This window comes from Pelophylax lessonae, assembly GCF_965119305.1.
Source record: "Pelophylax lessonae genome assembly, chromosome: 10".
In the NCBI taxonomy this organism is placed as follows: domain Eukaryota; kingdom Metazoa; phylum Chordata; class Amphibia; order Anura; family Ranidae; genus Pelophylax; species Pelophylax lessonae.
This window is the reverse complement of record NC_138777.1, coordinates 49,503,013-49,523,070: the sequence shown is the minus strand read 5'-3', so window position 1 is coordinate 49,523,070 and position 20,058 is coordinate 49,503,013. Positions and strand designations below refer to the sequence as shown.

The window sequence follows — 20,058 nt, the reverse complement described above, 5'->3', positions numbered from 1 at the left end:
CAAAACAGAGGCGAGCCATCAGGGGTGCCGCTTTCCAAGAGGCCCCACAGATAAACTGCATCTCCTGGACCAGCTGGTCCGCCAGCTCGGAAAAGGCAGGGGGGATCTGTTCCCCCTCCAGGTCACCGTGCAGGAGCTTAGCCTATTCGGTCAGAGTTTGTGACACAAGGGCAATGGTGAATACCGGCCCCATTGCTGAACCATTGCTATGAGTGTACATAGTGCGGGCCGCAGTCCCTGCTTTCCTGTCAGCCGAATCCTTAAAGGCCGGGGACTCTTCAACCGGAACCATGGTTGCCTTGTTTAATCTGGAAACCGGTGGGTCCACCACCGGTGGCACAGTCCACTTCTTAAGAAGGAACTCCTCATAGGGGTAACGCCTAGTAAATCTCTTAGTGACCCCATGGGGATGCTTTAGTCGTCCCCACTCTTTAGCCACAATTCTGTCAAAATAGGCAGGGAAAGGAAAAACCTTTGCTGCTTTGGATGGCTTGTGAGTGCCAAAGAGTACCTGCGCCTCTGTCGCAGCTTAAGCTGCGTCCTCCATCTTCAGGGTCTCACGCACAGATACAATAATTTCATCCACCAGCGCCTTTTCGTGTTCGGTCAAAGACGTGGAGGAATCATTCTCACCATCAGAGGATTCCAGGCGCGTGGTTGCAGACCCAGCAGGGTGACCCACATCCGAACCAGATTCAGGATCTGATGAGACAGATGGCGCTTTTTTCTAGCCTGTCGCCCACAAGCCACCTCCACCTGGGACACAAGGGACTCCAGGACCGCTCTCAGCGCATGGATGGATGGTTGGGTCCCCAGAAGTTCCCGCAGCCTCAGGGAGGGGGATCAGGTGGGGAAACGTGCTCCAAAGACTCCATGAGTCATCAGGGGGACCCCACAAAAAGTGTAAAACACTGCTAAGTGACAACCCTTACCACACTGGAAGCAGCACAAAGCATCAGGTAATCCTCAGCAGAGAGGGAGAGGTATCCCACCAGACTCACCACCCACTGAAACAGGCACCTGCAGCCGCCAGGGGAATCTGCACTACACGTGCAGCGATCAGGAAGTAAAAGGATACAGGAGTCAGCAACAGGGGGGGAGGGGCTCCCACCTCCTACAGGGCTCCACTGGCATGGCCGCCACCATTTCCAATGGAAAACCACAGCAAAATGGACGCCAGACTACAAAAAACATGGCCACTGTGTTTAGAAACCTACAGGCTACAACCCCCCACTCCCCCCTTGCATAGTCGATCGCCTGCTTGCCGGCAGCGCCATCTCCCTCCCTCCGGCCCCCATTGGCAGTTAGCGCCTTACCCCCATCCCAGGATAGTGGCCAGACCACCCAAACAGCCCCAGTGTGGGGGGGGGGGATGAGGGACTTGGCGGGGGGGTGCCCGCGGGAGGGGCACCCGGGGGTCTGACCGTCCCACCCCAAAATCCTCTAAGGTGAGACAGCTACCCACCATACCAGGAACCAGGCGGGAGACGCTCCAGACAGAACCCCTTTCCCTCTAAATGGGGGGGGGGGCTGTTGGCCAGGAGGAACGCTGTGACTCAGACCGAGATCCGGTCATATGGCACCTTGTGAAGCATTTAACTCGCAGGCCAGCGCCTGTCTAGTGGGGCAATGTCGTAGCCGACCTAGCGGGGAGCTGAGGTCTGTGCGCGCTGGCCAGACTGGGGTGACCACTGGACCTAGATTATCCAGCCTGTCGCCCAGTCCGGCAGGTGATTGTAGATCTCACAGGAAAAATCCAGGAGAAAAAAAAATTCTATTTAAAAAGAAAAAGTTGCCATGATCAAAGATCCCAGCAAGGAACTAGGTCCTTACTCCTAATTAGGCAGAAAAAACAATAGTGGCTATAGCAGAGAGAGGGAGTATACCCCCTGGGACTGCCTATGGGTGTAGCCAGTTTTCTGCCAAATGCCCTACTCCTGTAGGGGGCAGTATAACCCAATGGTTATGGATGTCAGGAGCTGTGTCCTTCAATGAACGAAAGAGAAATTTAGGTTTTGACTATGCGTACACTTTGAAATACCGGTCATCATTGGGCATGTGCAAAACTCAACCTGGACCTGAACTCAAGAGGTAAAGAGGATTTGCCGAGTTATAGGAAACCTCTAGAAATGTTTCTGGTGCCTAAGCAGTATGCTGATTAAATGTCCCTTTTACCTGCTATTTCTTATGCATTTCTTGTGTTTAAAGTGACTGTAAAGATTATTGAATTTTTTAAAGAATAGACTTGTCATGCCTAACTGCCCTGTGTAATATTTTTGCACAGAGCGGCCCCAAACCACCTCCTCTGGGGTCCCCCGCTGGCATTTTCTGCTCTTCCTCTTCTCTGAGTGCTGCTTGCTATGGGGGCACCTGTGCAGGTTCGATCCTGAGCTGGGATGTGTGTCTATAGACACACAAAGCGCAGAATAGCCTTTCCCCCGCTCCCACCTCACAGGATTCGACTGCCAGCTTCTGATGCTGCCACCAAAGCCTCCTGTGAGAGGAGAGAACAGAAGAAAAAAAAAAGTAGCAGAGAAGAGCTGCCCTCTGCACGCACAGCACTGGATTTAGATCGGGCTCAGGTAAGTGTTCAGGGAAGGGGGGGCAGCAATATCTGAAAGTTTACCATAATGCATTAGGGTACAAAACCTTTTTGCCTTCATAACCACTTTAAAGCAGTACTAAAGTCAGCTGTGTGAAGAGTGGGGGCAGCCCTGACATAAGAAAGCAATGCTCTGCCGCCACCTAGAAGCCCAGTGCAGAACAAAGCATGGCAAGTAATTTGCGTAGAAAAGGCCAGCAGCAGAAAACCCACAACAATCTTGGTGACTACTCGTGCTGGAATGTGAATACTAACATTATCATGGCTGAAGGACAGCAAACATGAAAGATCATTTTGTATTTGCCATCTCTGTAAAATGTTATCAGACGGGGAGAATTCTCAATTTATCATGACGTAAAACATGTTGTGTAATCTCCATCAATTATGTGGTAGGAATTCTCAATATTTTCCATATGGCAGCGCTGCTTTGAAAAGTGTGTGTGTGTGTGTGTAGCACCTCTGATGTGCCTCTGAGCAGACAGATGGAGCTGTGCAGGATGCTTAGAGAGGCACATCTAGCTGCAGATAAGTGTACACTTTCAATCTCTGAAATTACAGGAGGGGGCCAGATAATGCCTGCCATTTCTAAGCTTGAGAGCACCACTCTTATCTACATCTAGATGTGTTCTTGTGCCTAATTCAACATCCCGCACAGCTTCCAGCTGTCTGCCTCAGTCTGCCCCACCTCCCCTGTTTGTTCCCACACACCGTGTCACTTCCTAGCTTTGCATTTATGAGACATAGGCACAGCAGAGAGGGCAAAGCCCAGCCATTAACTGATACCTGACAAGCTCTAAGGAGACAAATACTCACTGTGTCAAAGGGTGGAAGTGAAAGGTGTGAGAAAAGCTTTACTCATTTTTTAAAGCAAATAGTCTCTGACTCCAGACTGCTGATGTAAGTGAATCAGAACTTGTTTACACACACACACTAATTTACGTCCGGATATGAAATGAGAACTCCTGTCTCAAGTCGTTGTATGTACAGGGCTGTAGACGGCCCCCCATTTGAGAGCTTTGATGTTTAGTGCCATCAAAAGAAGTCCGTTACATCATACTCCATACTCTCACATATAGAATACATGCTTTACTCCCAGCAGCTGAACAGAGTGGTGGTGGAGCAAAGAAAAAGAGTATATTCTGCTAAGATGATGGGGGATTAAAGCAAATTTTTGTTACTTTTCTCAGCAGGAGCATAACTGTGAAAAGTATCACAAAAAATATCCAGATAAAAATGTCAGGCAGGAACATTTTCAGATTTTTGGAGTCCTAATTTAGCAGAAAAATAGGGCTGTGGGTGATATTTTATAGGAACCTGGCTGATAAATACTAAACTTTTGATGTACTGTATAAATAAAGCAAGGTGGGGATTTTTAGAGCTTGATCACTCCAGAAAAACACCCGTCTTGTGCAGGCACTAGTACTTTTTCTCATTTGAAATCCTCCTGATCTAGCAAATGCCTCCAATGGCAACAGTTGCTCATTAGCTTCCTCCCAGTGAGGCCAGACATATAGACATGATCCGAAGTGATGTCTCCAACAGGGCGCCATCTGAAAGCCAAGTGTTTGCCATTCAGCTCGGTAATATTAGCTCACATGCGCAAGCAGGAGATAAAAGAGAAGACTAAGAAGAGATAGGGAGGCCATTAACTTTATTACTTAGCAGAACGAGCAAAATGCCAACCGACAGCAAGTGAGAGGAAAAGCAAGTATGGAAATAAATCTGATGAAGGCGAAACTAAAAGATCAGCCTAACAGGAATTACAGCTTCTACTAATTTGTAAACATCTAGCTAGTCTACAGATAGGACAGGCTGGCTGACTTTTAGTTCCTCATTACCTTAAAGTTATAATAATCCTTTATTTTTAATTAACAAACACGTTCTACTTACCTGGTCTATGCAAGGGTTTTTCACAGAGCAGCTCCGATCCTCGTCTCAGCCAGCACTCCTGACTCCTCCCATCTTTCGAATCCCCCCCCCCCCCCCCCCCCGAGTCAAGTGGCTTGCTAAGGGGGTACTCACTGCAGGCTCACTCCTGATCCCCACTGCCTACGTCCATTGACAGAGGCAGCAGGGCTTTACTACGCCCCCCACACCCGCTGCGGTTTAATTGACAGCAGCAGGAACCAATGGATCCCGCTGCTATCAAATCTGCCCTGTGAGAAGGAAGAGAGTGAAACAGCACAAAGGGTTTTTTACCTTAATGCAGAGAATTCATTAAAGTGAAACTTTACCCTAGGAAATAAACGGGCAAACGGGCAAACAGGCAGGATTTTTAATGCAGAAGAGGCATGCTTATTTGATTCTAATTGTTATTGGTAATTTTTTTGTGTCATTGTGTCTTGCTCTGTTTATTGTTGTGATCTTGTGGTGTCTTTGTTGAGTGTGGCTGTGTCACAATAATTTCACTTTTGGATTAATAAAGTATTCTGACAGCTACTTAACTTCCTGTCCGCCCCTGTACAGTGAATGCCAAAGCTGACAACACTCCCGTGCATGCATGAGAGTGACGTCATCTAGGCACGGCCAATGTCAGAGGCTGGCGATCGAAAGCTGGAAGCTGGCCGCTCGAAGAGGACAGCAGCCATCGGAAGTTCCTAGATGGCATACTGCTGGACTGAAGTTGAGTATAGTTCGGCTTTAAAAGAGAAGTTTAGTTTTTTTTTTTTTTTTTCAAATCATACTTATCTAGTACAGGCATACCCCACTTTTAAGTACACAATGGGACCGGAGCATGTATGTAAAACGAAAATGTACTTAAAGTGAAGCAATACCTTTTTTCACTTCTCAATGCATGTACTGCATTCCAGTAGTCCATTTACATGCACAACTGATATAAACATGAAAGTGGGGGGTGTCATGGCGCTCTTCTAATATCCCAAGGTCGTACAAGGAATGTGGGTGGATGGGAGGGGGGGGGGGTTATGGGGCTGCGTGGGGGGGGAACGAAGTTTGGTACTGTAGGGAAGCTATAGTCCGCGGCAGCCGGCTGAAGCGTGGAGAAGCCCTGAGAGATGCAACAAAGGAGAGAGCGGCGCCAGCTTAGTATAGTACAAGTTTATTTAACACTGTTAAAATTGGTGACTCACTGTCCGAGGTTGGGTGAGACCGGTACACAAAGACTGTTAGGGTCATCCATCTTCCTCTTCCAGGATAGTGGTCATAGGAGAAGGTGGTGAGGTTCCAGAGGTAAAGCCGAGCCGCTGTGGGGCTGCTAGTTGTCACTGGCCGCGGCGGAGCATGCACAACAGGGCTCCGGCTGCCGACTTCTGATCCCTGATGACATCACTTCCTGGCAGGAGAAAAATAGGGGTTGCACGCGTTCGGAGCCTGACGAAGGAGCACGGATGCTCCGAACGCGTGCAACCCCTATTTTTCTCCTGCCAGGAAGTGATGTCATCAGGGATCAGAAGTCGGCAGCCGGAGCCCTGTTGTGCATGCTCCACCGCGGCCAGTGACAACTAGCAGCCTCACAGCGGCTCGGCTATACCTCTGGAACCTCACCACCTTCTCCTATGACCACTATCCTGGAAGAGGAAGATGGATGACCCTAACAGTCTTTGTGTACCGGTCTCACCCAACCTCGGACAGTGAGTCACCAATTTTAACAGTGTTAAATAAACTTGTACTATACTAAGCTGGCGCCGCTCTCTCCTTTCTTACAACTGATATAAATAATGCATTGATAACTAAAATAAACATAGTAAAAAAGATTATAAATATAGTGGTAAATATATCCACTGGCTGTAGGTACAAAGGTATCCCTCCAATATCTATAGAATGTGCAACACAATGCTGATAGAAATGAATAAATGCATTAGCAACTTAACACGTCAAATAAATAAAGTGCTGAGTGAAATAATAGTCCTTAACATTTCAACTGGAAAACCGTGTTGAAGGATTAGTTCATAGAAAAGTGCTGGTGCTGTATTCCAAACACTAGTGAACCCACTCATCAGAACAAATAGAGAGACGGGCATCTAATGATATCCGAGCTTAAAAGGAGGTGATGGATATTCCTGTCTTCCTGGTGATATCAGATGTCTATCCTATATTAAAACAAATGCAGTGCCAGGTCCTTATCCATATGGCTCTTAATGCCGAGTATAGTATGCATCTAATTTAAAAATAAATCTCCATAGTGTAGTTAAGCAGGGGGATATTCACATCTTTAGACTTCACTAGCGGCCTCACAACTCCGGGTGGCAGCTCTGCCTCTTCCAGGCTATACTGCGGCTGCGCAGTGCGGGAATGTCCGTACTTGCGAGGCACTTTACGTACACTCTCGGGTATGTCCGTACTCGCGAGTGTACGTAAAGTGAGTGTATGTAAAACGGGGTATGCCTGTACTGCATCTGTCCCCCGCGGGCTCCAAGACTGAGAACTGAGTGTTCAAAGACCGCTGATTGCTTGGTTCTCAGTGCTCCATGAGCAGATCACTGTCAGTCACTGGCTCTCTGCTCCATTCCCCCCCTCTAACTGGAGGGCTGCGCTGTGGAGGGGACGGCTGAATCAGGCTCTCAACTGCTCATCGAGAGGCTGAGCCAGGTGCCGATCCAGGCTCCTGAGTGGATCCCGACCATATGGTCGCAATCTTTCCCTAGCCCGGACTTTCTCTGTGACTTCAGCCCAATGTCAGCAGAAAACGGGTCACAGGAGTGCAGAATTAACTGCACTCCTGTGATACACAGGAGAAAAACAGCCAAATGAGCATTAGATGTACTTCTCCATCAAGGTAAAAAAACCCTTAAAGTGATACTAATGTATCTTTTTATTTTTTCTTTAAAAATAACAAACAGTGTTATACTCACCTGTTCCCTGCAGTGGTTTTGCACAGAGCAGCCTGAATCCTCCTCTTTTCAGGTCCCTTGCTGCACTCCTGGCACCTCCCTTCTGTCAAGTGCACCCATAGCAAGCAGCTTGCTATGGGGGCACCCGAGCCAAAGCTTTGTGTGTCTATTCAGACATGGAGTCAATGTTCGGCCCTGTCCCCGCCCCCCTCTCATTGGCTGACTTTGACTGACATTGGCTCAGCCAATCAGAAGGGAGAGCCCCAGATGGCCAAAGCACTCGTGGACATCGCTGGATTAAGATGGTGTTCAGGCAAGTATTAGGGGGGCTGCTACATTCTGCTTTTAGAACAACTTTAAGGCTTTAGAATCAGTTTAAAGCAGAACTTAACCCAATGTTTAAATGTTTTCTCATAAAAAAAAAACGAATATGACTAATATTTTATAGACCCTAAGTTTTTTGACAAATTACATACTATGCATGTTTAATCTGACATTTTTTTCCATTCACTCCCTTTATAAATAGCACCTTTTTCCTGGCAGTGTATGTCATGTCATTAGGAATGACACACACTGAAGGGAAAATGGTGCTGCTATGTATGAATGAAACAGTGCAGGAGAAAATGTGCCATTTATAAAAGATATACACTGTGGGGGAGAAGGTGCTATTTATGAATGACACACACTGGAGGGAAAATGGTGCTATGAATGAATAACACCCACTTTAGGGGAGAAGGTGCTTGTGACGCGAGTCACTTTGGCTGGGGCGCTTGTGGAACCCAGATTGCTTTAGGGAGGTTGGGAAACTCCTTGTCCAGCTTCCCCAGCCCCTCTTATGTGTAAGTCACCCTGTGTCTATTAGGGGCACAGGGTGACCAAGAACCCCAATCGGGTCTGCACTATTTAGACTCGCTGTAAAACCACAACGGACTCAGCCTTTCGTGTTACCCCGGTTATCCTGGGTTCTATATGTGTGGTTTGTGTTGGGGAAGTGAGGTGCTCTTTCACTTGGGACTGTAATATTTCTGAGCAGTGTCCCTCAGGAAATATATAAAGATATATTGCAGATTGCTAGGATATTGCATAAAGTGTTTTCATAGACCCTTGCTAGTGGGGTGGGGGTTTGTTATTGTTAAATACCTGCATTTCATTGTTCATGTCTGCCTTGAGTAAGCTTATTATGGGATGTGTAAGTTTGTGTGGATTGGCTAAGGGGAAGGGGTTGTCACAGTGTATATCTCCTTCTGCTTTGGGTTTCAATGAACAGTTTTCATTCTGGTTTGACTCCACAACTTGTACTGTCGAGTTCTTGGGGTAACTATAGCCAGATTCATGGATTTCGTGTTCCAGGTTGCTTAGGAAGCAGCTTCTTGGCGGAGATATACAGTCAGGGTGTCCTGTTCCGTCACAGTGCTATTTATGAATAACACACACTGGAGGGAAAATGGTGCAATGAATGAATAACACCCACTTTAGGGGAGAAGGTGCTTTTTATGAATGACACACAGTTCAGGGGAGAGAGTGCTGTTTATGAATGACACTGGAGGGAAAATGATGCGATGTATGAATGACACACATCAAAAACGAAGAGATTTCCAGTCACAACTTACCAACCAGTCAGCGACCAACTGAATTGACCTGTCTAACAGTATGCGTTAAAAACAGGGGTTTGGTTGCACACATTTGCAAATACATACGTAAGCTGCAGGCCCCGACAAGGCACCCTGTGATCTGCAGTCCCTAACTCTACAATTTAAAGAGTCTCTACAGTGAGAGCACATGTATTTAATGGGATAGATGGAGGACAGGTGATTAGAGGGAGCCCACCCCTCCTTAAAGGCACAGGGTCACGCTGAACACCCAGCACATCGCACAATGGCGGCAAAGGTGTCAGTGCGTTGCCTGGCTCAATATAAATATCAATAATGCATAAAGTGTTCACCGCCTCCATCTATAACTGGTCTTAATGGTAAGAAGCACTGGAAGGGCGGACGCATATCAAAAACGAAGAGATTTCCAGTCACAACTTACCAACCAGTCAGCGACCAACTGAATTGACCTGTCTAACAGTATGCGTTAAAAACAGGGGTATGGTTGCACACATTTGCAAATACATACGTAAGCTGCAGGCCCCGACAAGGCACCCTGTGATCTGCAGTCCCTAACTCTACAATTTAAAGAGTCTCTACAGTGAGAGCACATGTATTTAATGGGATAGATGGAGGACAGGTGATTAGAGGGAGCCCACCCCTCCTTAAAGGCACAGGGTCACGCTGAACACCCAGCACCATTAAGACCAGTTATAGATGGAGGCGGTGAACACTTTATGCATTATTGATATTTATATTGAGCCAGGCAACGCACTGACACCTTTGCCGCCATTGTGCGATGTGCTGGGTGTTCAGCGTGACCCTGTGCCTTTAAGGAGGGGTGGGCTCCCTCTAATCACCTGTCCTCCATCTATCCCATTAAATACATGTGCTCTCACTGTAGAGACTCTTTAAATTGTAGAGTTAGGGACTGCAGATCACAGGGTGCCTTGTCGGGGCCTGCAGCTTACGTATGTATTTGCAAATGTGTGCAACCAAACCCCTGTTTTTAACGCATACTGTTAGACAGGTCAATTCAGTTGGTCGCTGACTGGTTGGTAAGTTGTGACTGGAAATCTCTTCGTTTTTGATATGCGTCCGCCCTTCCAGTGCTTCTTACCATTAAGACCAGTTATAGATGGAGGCGGTGAACACTTTATGCAGTATGAATGACACACAGTCTAGGAGAAAAGGTGACAACAATGAATGTCACACACTGCAGGGGAGAAGGTGGCATTTAACAGTAGCACACTGTCGGTAGGTTTATAGAGATTTAGCAGGAATAGAAAAATGTTGCATGGATGCAGTTTGTAGTATTTGACATAGTGCAGCTATATGATAGTCTATGGTATAGTCTTTAATAAGGGCTTTTTTTTCTCCATACATGTTTCTCCACTCTATTTGATGAGTGTTTATTTATTCACTTTTGGAACGCTCACTGGTGTTATTTTACAGATAGATGTGGGTATTATTCATCCAACACCACAATTTAATCAACATTATTATAGCATAGGGATGCGGCTCCGGTGACGGGGAGCCGAATGCGGAATGCACATACACACGTTTACAAGACATTGAAGTGATTTGCTGGGGGGTCCATCCGGCTGGTGCAGATAGTCCACCTCACCCTGTTGCAGAGTTTTTAAGGGGATATATCCTCTGTGACTGTGATTATACTGAGATTGGAGGTGTTCACGGGAGGAATCTCGCTCATTAGTCGGCAAACGGAATACTGGATGGTCTCACTCTTCGTGGGACGCAGAGTGGGAGCACTCTTTGATCCCAAAGATATACATTTTTCTTCTTTGTTTCCCCTTTTTTCTGCTATGAATGCATATAATCCTGGATCCTGAGGAAGCCCCTCAATAGGGCAAAACGCGTAGATCCTTAGGTATTTATAGGCTATTTCTTGGATTTCACCAATATTGAGTCTATTAAAACGTGTATTTGGAGTGTAACAGTGATGTACTGCCTATGTGAAATGATTTAAATTTTCTATATACCAATAAATTGTTAAAAAGAAAATTATATATGGATGTTTTTTTAAATTGTTGTTTACAACATCACCAGGCACTTTAAAATCCCTACTAAATCCCTGTCATTTTCTCCTTTTGTAGAGCGGAAGGGAAACCCCATTATTTGATATATTTGGGGATTGTGCCATGAATTTTTTGTTACAGCATCCCCCTCCACATTAAAATAGCACAGTTTTGCAGAGCAGCATCAGGAGGTAAAGACAACGGCTCTCATCTGTTCAAAGCTAGGACTATGTTGCCACAACTAAGAGGCTGGAAATCTTTGGCTACCGTCTAGCTTCCCAACTCACATACCTTGAAGCACCAAAGTCACAAGTAAAATTGGAAATGGAACAAAATTACCTGTGCAAAGCTTTAAGTGAGTAGGGGGTGAGATAGGGCCACTGATCTGCAGTTTCTGTTTACAGCGGGTCATGCTCTGTACATGGGGGAGGGGGGAGAGAGAGAAAAAGAGTGCTCTGGTTTCCATGCACGCTTTGAGGAATGTACCAGTGTAACTGTAGTCTGATAGACCAGAACGGGATACTGGGCATGTGCAGGCTTAGGAAAGATTTGGGGAATGTACAAATTAAGCTTTTAAAAAGGAAAGAGCAGGCCTTCTTTACAGAGGGCTTGATGAACGGTTTGATTTTGATTTCTATTTTGTATTCAAGTAGGGAATTATTATTTTTAGGCATATTTAAATGTAATTATTGATGGTGCTAAATGAAGATATGAGGTTGGGTTTAGTTAAAAGTGAGTTTTGGATAGCGCAAACTCCTGCCAGTTTATTTCCCTGAACCCTAGTGGGGGATATATCTTTTTAACTACTATCTGGTGATATTTGTCACCAGGACAAATTGAGGGGTTGAGTCTACAAAGCAGGGACATACAGCAAAAAAAAAAAAAAAAAAAAACTACTGGCTTTTGAATCTTTCACCAGGTTTTAGGGCTAATGCACACAATACCACGTCAATTTAAACAGCAGTGTTGTAAGTCATGGGTCCATTAAGCTACATAAAACAAAACTAGATAAATTTGTGTTAATAGTCCGATTTCGATTTTTACACATTGTATACAGGTAAACATTTGTTCATTTACATGCATACAGAGCAAATGGAAGTTGCGCCCCAGCATAAAAACATCAGAAATGTGCATGCATGTGTATGGCTATATGAGTTCAGATGCAGTACGAACAATTTCTCATGCAAGATCTTGCTAGCAGCAAGATCCCAAGTAAACCAATACAGTTGTGTGCTTGGAGGCCTTAGTTATACATTGTGAGATCATAATAAAACTTGTCAATATTCCCATTTTATTAAAATTAAACAAGTAGTTCCTTGAGGGTACCAAATGCTGACATTCTGAAACACCATTGTTCTGTGTTATATTAAAAAAAAAAAAAAAAAACATAAAAAAGCAAAACACTTTAATGAAACTAAAAAAGTATGAACATATACAAAGACCCAAACTCACCGAAGGGATTCATTAAAGCGGACTGTGGCTGCGCAGTGGAACAAGATATCAATGCACTCTATTAACATGTCTTGGTCTTCCTTGCTCAGGTCCAGCTCAGGCTGGGTGAGCTCGCTGCTCACGGCAATCAACTTCTCTGCACATTGCGGTTGCTCTTCTCTCAACCGGTCAAACAACTGCAGGCAGAAAAGAGAACATTCATTTACTTACAGTTTTCCCAACAATACCTTTCTTAAATTTAGTCAAATCCTTCAGAATGTTTACAGACACAGAGAAAGCATTTCATATTTTGATAAAAGGTCACAATGTTTTCTTTGTTGGGGTTACTTTTTAGGATACTGGATTTCAAACTCCTACAGCTAAAGAGAGGAAAACAGCTTAGGGTGGATTTACACCATACATTTCTATAGGGCGCCAATGTTCGCACGCAGCCAAGGAGAGAGGACCTGAGGGGCTGGACATCAACACGCACAGGAGGATGCTGTTGTCGAATCTCAGCAAGTATGCATCTGGAGAAGGGAAGAGTGGGAGAACAGGATCTGTTGGGTCTGAGGAGGGAACTAACTCTTAAAGATTCATTTGTAAGTAAAACTCCAGTTTTCTAAATAAAAAATAATACAAGTAAAACCTTGGTTTGAGAGTAACTTGGTTTGAGAGAGCTTTGCAAGACAAGCAAATCTTTTAAATAAATTTTGACTTGATATACAAGCGATGTCTTGATATACAAGTAGCGTCATGTATAAAAAAGAAGAGAGGAGCCTCTAAAGTGTAGCAATATGGTTAAATTTAGAGCCCATTCACACTGCCGCGACTTGTCAGCCTGACAAGTCGCGGTCGGTCACGGTCCATTGAGTAGTACAGGACCCGTTCTAATAGGAGCGACACAAGTCGCTCCGACTTAGAAAAAGGGTCCTGTACTACTTTGGGGCGACCACGGAGCGACTTGCATAGACTTCCATTATGTGAAGTCCCTGCAAGTCGCGCCGAAGTCGCAGTGCACGCGACTTCACAGGTCGCCCCCGAAGTCGTGTCGCCTCAGTGTGAACCGGCTCTTAATGAAGGTTCAATATTTAGCAACTCACATGGTTGATGATTAAAACAGGCACATCTAAGTATGCAGGCATCTGGGGTAAAGCGGTCCACATAGACCATCCTCTGCACAGCCATCTTCATCATCCCTTCCCCGCTGCACTCCACGAGTGATTCAAAGCCTCACTTTCAGATCACTCTACTGCAGGCTATTCTTCCCGGTCACCATTGCAGACTGACAGTGGTGAGAGCCGGTGGTTCCAAAGATGGTCTATGTTGACAGCTTTACCCCGGAAGCCTGCATACTTAGGTGTGCCCATTTTAATCAGCAACCATGTGAGTTGCTAAATGTTGAACCTTCGTTAAATGGAACCATATTGCTACACTTAGAGGCGCCTCTCTTCTCTCTTCTGTAGCTCTGCTAGATTTTGCTTCTAATCCCCTTGGGAAGGCTGCATATTGTGGATGGACATTTTATGGTTACACAACCTATGACATTGCTATAATCTTTGTATATAGACTATAAACTGTAGGACTTGTGGAACGAATCATCTGAGTTTCCATTATTTCTTATGGGGAAATTCGCTTTGATATAAGAGTGCTTTGGATTACAATCCAAGGTTTTACTGTATCCTCTAAAGATGTTAGCAAACGTTACTACAAATCTTTAGCCTGCAGACCTTGCCAACAATTTAGAGACACGTTAGTGGAAGGGCCTGCCTTTACAATCATAATCAACTTCAGTGTTGTCGTTAGAAAAGTAGCAGGCCCAGCATTCCTTTAGGACTCATGTACACTGCTGCTGATAAACGGATGTTTAGGAGAAGCTGGGTGTTTTTTTTTTTCAGAAGCCCCTGAATTCTCCTCTATGTTATCTTATCTGTCCATGTATACTGAGTTTATACTCGTTTAGAGGCAGTTGAGTTTAGTGGCATTTTTTTTTTAAAGCAAAAAAAAGCATTTAGATGGAAGTAACTCGCATTTATAAGCGTTTCATTTATAGGCATTTTTAATGGGGATACATTTCTGACCATTTTACAATGTAAAATTGCTTATAAGCGCAAACGCCGATAAACGCGCATAAACGTGGCATGTAAACGCGGCAAAGTGGTTTTAACCGTTGGTTATCAGCTGTCAAGTTCCAGAGTTCAGGAGAGGTTTTCAATCGTCCCATGTACATGATTGCCTTAAAGTATATTATATACATACAAGTGAGTACACCCCTCACATTTTTATAAATATTTTATTATATCTTTTCATGTGACAACACTGAAGAAATGACACTTTGCTACAATGTAAAGTAGTGAGTGTACAGCTTGTATAACAGTGTAAATTTGCTGTCCCCTCAAAATAACTCAACACACAGCCATTAATGTCTAAACAGCTGGCAACAAAAGTGAGTACACCCCTAAGTTAAAATGTCCAAATTGGGTCCAATTAGCCATTTTCCCTCCCCGATGTCATGTCACTCGTTAGTGTTACAAGGTCTCAGGTGTGAATGGGGAGCAGGTGTGTTAAATTTGGTGTTATCGCTCTCACTCTATCATACTGGCCATTGGAAGTTCAACATGGCACCTCTTGGCAAAGAACTCTGAGGATCTAAAAAATAAAATAAATAATTGTTGCTCTACATAAAGATGTCTCAGGCTATAGGAAGATTGACAAGACCCTGAAACTGAGCTGCAGCACAGTGGCCAAGACCATACATTAACACGTCAGGTTCCACTCAGAACAGGCCTCACCATGGTCGACCAAAGAAATTTGAGTGCATGTGCTCAGCGTCATATCCAGAGGTTGTCTTTGGGAAATAGAAGTAGGAGTGCTGCCAGCATTGCTGCAGAGGTTGAAGGGGTGGGGGGGTCAGCCTGTCAGTGCTCAGACCATACGCCGCACACTGCATCAAATTGGTCTGCATTGCTATCATCCCAGAAGGAAGCCTCTTCTAAAGATGATGCGCAAGAAAGCCTGCAAACAGTTTGCTGAGGACAAGCAGAATAAGGACAAACTTATTTGGTTCAGATGGTGTCAAGCGCGTGTGACAGCAACCAGGTGAGGAGTACAAAGACAAGTGTGTCTAGCCTACAAGGTGGGCTTTAAAGTGTATGTCAGGGCAAATAAACCATGGCAAAACACAGACATTTTGTAGACTGAGTGGTCTCAGCCCTCCCCAGCTGTCCTTTGATTAGGAGAGATGGGTCTTCGCCGTATAGCATTCTATAGTCCCACGATAAGGAGAGCAAGCGGGTCTATGCAGTATAGCATTCTATAGCCCCACAATAAAAATTAAATAGGGCTAATTAGACTCCTCGAGACAACATAAGAAGTGAACACAGAACAGCTCTAAAGATCTGACAGAATCAACAGGTATTTTATGTACAGATAAAACAAAAAGTTTTTAATGGTATATGGAACAACAAAAAGGAAGCACATATGATGAGACATTTGTTGCTAGGGTGTACATACACTAAGAAAAATGTGTATAATTTACACAAGCAGAGAAAAAGATTATTATACCAAAGTGCTCAGTCCTCAAAACTCCAGCAATACGGCACACATTGTGAATCATAAAAGTATATAACTGTGCCGCGCTAATGAACAAACCCTAACTTAATTTTACACGTTTTATAAAACAATATCTTGAAATCAATGTGTAAAATTAAAGTTTTATTCTCCTATTTAGGAGAAAGATTAATTCCAATTTGAATTCTGCTACAGCAACATAGCCACCAATAAACACACAAATTAGCAATCTGAAATGTTTAAGGGTACTTTGTCAACAGCATACACCTGGACAGGCAAAGGAGTTTAATGCATAATAAAAAGTGAAGCACCTGTTAATCCAGTTTATACATTTCTCCAGGTAAAGCTCTGAGGGAAGGCGGCCAAAGACTGGCATTAAAGAAAAGCTTCGTACACACGCAACGAATTTCCGCCGACCGGTCGTCCGTCTTTTGTCCAGAGTTGTGTTTTGTTGGTTGGAATGTGCCTAGACTGCACACGAATTTTCCCGTACGACAAAATTCTATTTTAGAAGTGAAGTCATGTGTTGGATTGTTTCTTTGTGTTCTTTCTTCTCGGAGTGCCCAGTCTTACTCATAAGATTTTTCCCCATCGAAATCTGTACTAACGAGACGAAAATCGGACGTGTTTTGACGGTGGACAAAAATTTTATAGCCTGTGCACCAGATTTTTTTCGGCCAAAAAGTCGGAGTCGGTTGTCGAGAGCACCATACTAACAAGCCGGAAATCAGCAGATCGGTTGTCGGACGAAAATTCCCGGCCGAATTTCGACTCTGTGTACGGGCCTTAAAGCTAGATACACACTATACAATTTTCTTTAGATTTTTTTCCTTTAGATTTACCAAAACCATATAATATGAGGTCAGACCTAAACACTTTCAATTTGTATGCAATCAGGCAGGCCCTTGCACTACATGGTTCAAGGTAAATCTAAAAGAAATCTACCAACAAAAGTTGGTAGCGTGTACCCAGCTTAATCAGGCCTAACATTGATCTGTGTCAATTATCATAAAGCCATTTCAATGTGTTGGCTTATCAGTTTGCAGTTCACTTGCACAGCGTGACTTCATCGCGGCTTGCAAAGTACTTTCTTAACAGAAGTCAATGCAAATCGCTCTGAAGTCCCCCCCCCCCCCCCAAGTAGTGCAGGAACCTTTTTCTAAGTCGGAGCGGCTTGGGTCACTCCGATTAGAACAGTTCCATTGCACTGAATAGGGCGCGACTTGTCGGGGGATTCAGTCGCCTGACAGGGCGCCCCAATGTAAACTGGGCCTAAAGGGGCCAACAAGGTGTAAGCCACCTCAAAAGACTTTTCTCTTTAATTACTATTAACATTTTTACTGAGTGCTGGGAGTAAAGCTATCACTGTCCTTCCAATGTTCAAATGCTGAACCTTTGTATTATGTGAACCTATTCACAAAATCCATACTCGTCTGTGAATGGACAGCAGAGAGGAGGGGTGGGCAGTATGGCTTGTGGTGCTGGCACTGTGAAAGCACCAGCAGTATAGCAATAGCTGTACTTCCGGAGCTCAGCAAAACTGGAAATAATGCATAAAAGAGAGACACATCCATGAAGTTGCAAACATCTTGTTGGACTTCGTGCCAGTTCACATTAATGCGATCACAGAGATTGCATGTAATTCGAAGTGCACTGCTCCTAAAATTACATGCTATGTCTATGCGCTCCAAATTCAGCCATAGAATTCGCACCGCACTCGCACTGAAGACACACAGGACCTTTTTTTGGTCCGCAGCAGAATCGGATCGCATGGTGGTTCACACTAGTGCGATCCGATTCTATGCGAACTCTCAGATCGCACTGCGATATGCGATCCGATCTGTGGGCGACGTTAACTTTGAATTAACACCCCCCAGCGTATCGCATATGGCAGTGTGATGCGATGCGGGAACACGCTGCATATTCGCATCGTTCCCGCATCGCATAAATGTGAACAGGCACTTAGTCCCTTATAAACCAGCATACACTAAAAAGGGCTGTAAATTCCTGGAGTTCTGCTTAAATCCACTAATTTCACCTGTAATCCTAACTAGTATTGGGTCTGAATGGATTTCTGCAATGCCTGTGTTCTTTTAACACAAGGATCACAGACCAGGCACGGGATGTCCTAATAAGACTTCAAGTGGACAGGTGGGCATCACGGAATGCCTCTTTGTACAATGGGCAAGACCAACCTGACCTGACAAACCAAAGACAATTGAGTCTGGCACATAAGCACTAGCAGAAGTAAATAAAGAAGTCCTGAGATCTGATGTGGGTTGCTACAGAAATAGCATTACATTACTGGAGCTAACATTTTCCTCAGCAACAGCAGATACCTTGTTCTCTGTGGTTTGCAAATACAGAGTACTGAAGTTCATTGCTTGGAATAAATGGAGAACATGATCTTAAAACTCAAGAGCAGGTGACACTGCAATTAAAGTCTGAAAAAACAGTTTGTGGTTTCATAATCAAAACCGCAAGGTACAATATGCAAAGAGGTCAGCAGCAAAGCAGCAAAGTGGTTTGCACTTCCACCTTTCAGCATTAAAGCCCTCAAATCCCAGCCATGACACTATCTACATGGAGTTATCATGTTCACCCTATGCTTGCATGGAGTACTTAGATTTTCTCCTGCTCTCCAAAGGCATGCCGTTTGGTTAATTAGCTCCTGTCTAAAATTGCCTTAGTATGTGTGTGTATGTATGCATGTGCGATAAGGAAGATAGATTTTACGCTCCTTGGGGGCAGGGACTGATGTAACTGAATAGTATATAAAGTGCAGTATAAGTTGTTGTCACTATATCAATACCTGTAACAAATAAGGAGGTCCAAACCATTTATTGTGCCACTGCTTTCATCTAAAAATCTCCTTTAGATGGGAAATTAGACAACTCCTCTCCAACATTTGTTGGAAATGTAATATCAAGGGAAAAGATAATTTCCATTTTAACAAAAACTCGTGCTGCAGTGCTGATCCCATAATAATGCACAGCTAATTAACACATTATACAGGATCCAAATCAACCAGGGAACACTCACTGCTGTTTGTTGCACCAATATGTATTTTTATCACTAGAGTCTATTTGTGTTAGGAATTATTAATGTAGGTCATGCCATCCAGGAGAAGCATTTATGCCACCAGGAGAGACTAACCATTACTGATGAAAAGAAGAATGATTGAGAGACAAAAACAAGCTAATTATTCTTCAACACCCTTCAGAATAAAAAGACAGCTTGCTAACATTTAGTGGTTATTTCGATCCATATAGGACATGGAGAGGGTATCTTATCTGTAGGTACATGGTCAATTATTGTTAGAGAGAATACAGCCCACAGGGCTCCTAATTATAACAGTCCAAGAACTGTGGGGTCACATGGCCGATCCAACACAGAGAACATTACAACCTTAATACATTTCTGAGTAACAGAGCAATGAACAACAGTGAGAGGTAGTCTTCAAAAAGCAATTGTATTACAGCTTCTACTATTTGTCGGGAACAGTGTCTGTAACCCCCCCCCCCCCCCAAAAGGGGGGGGGGGACTCCTGTTCCCTTATAGCAGGTTAAACAGTACAGTGCTTGTGCTGTATAATCTGCCACTTTCAAAGCTGTAAAAAAAAAAAAAAAACCTGGCTGATCCTGCCACTTCCTCTGTCCCCCCTGTGTCCGGACCACGATCATCATGGCTGCTAAGCTCTGATCACCGTGGTCCACCTCTGTCATCTGCAGCTCTCCTGTCCTCCCCTGCCCCCTCCCCCCCATTCACGCATGCCGCTTTTAGTAAAGTTTAATAATGGTCACTGGCAGTCCCTCTGCACCGTATAGTTGTTTATCATTTCAATAAAAATGCCTAAACAGAAAAGCTTAAAGAAGTGAAGACTGTCAGCAATATTTTATACAATCTTTGTTAATGGTCTCTTATTAGATCTGCTGACAAGTTAATAAAATGTTCCGGCAATACTTCTCGTCTTCGGTCTCAGTACAGTAACAGTTTTTTTATTTTTTTATTTGCGTCCATGGATTAGAAGGTTTAAC

The 20,058-nt window shown here is 44.3% G+C and overlaps 1 protein-coding gene across 1 annotated transcript in view; it reads right to left on the bottom strand.

Annotated features, from left to right (window-relative positions):
* FAR1 (fatty acyl-CoA reductase 1) overlaps positions 1–20,058 on the bottom strand; it is a 104,101-nt gene that overhangs the window by 67,480 nt on the left and 16,563 nt on the right. Inside the window, exon 2 of the mRNA XM_082270337.1 lies at positions 12,473–12,648. Within this exon, the coding sequence (XP_082126463.1) occupies positions 12,473–12,648 (176 nt within the window). The remainder of the gene's footprint in view (positions 1–12,472; positions 12,649–20,058) is intronic.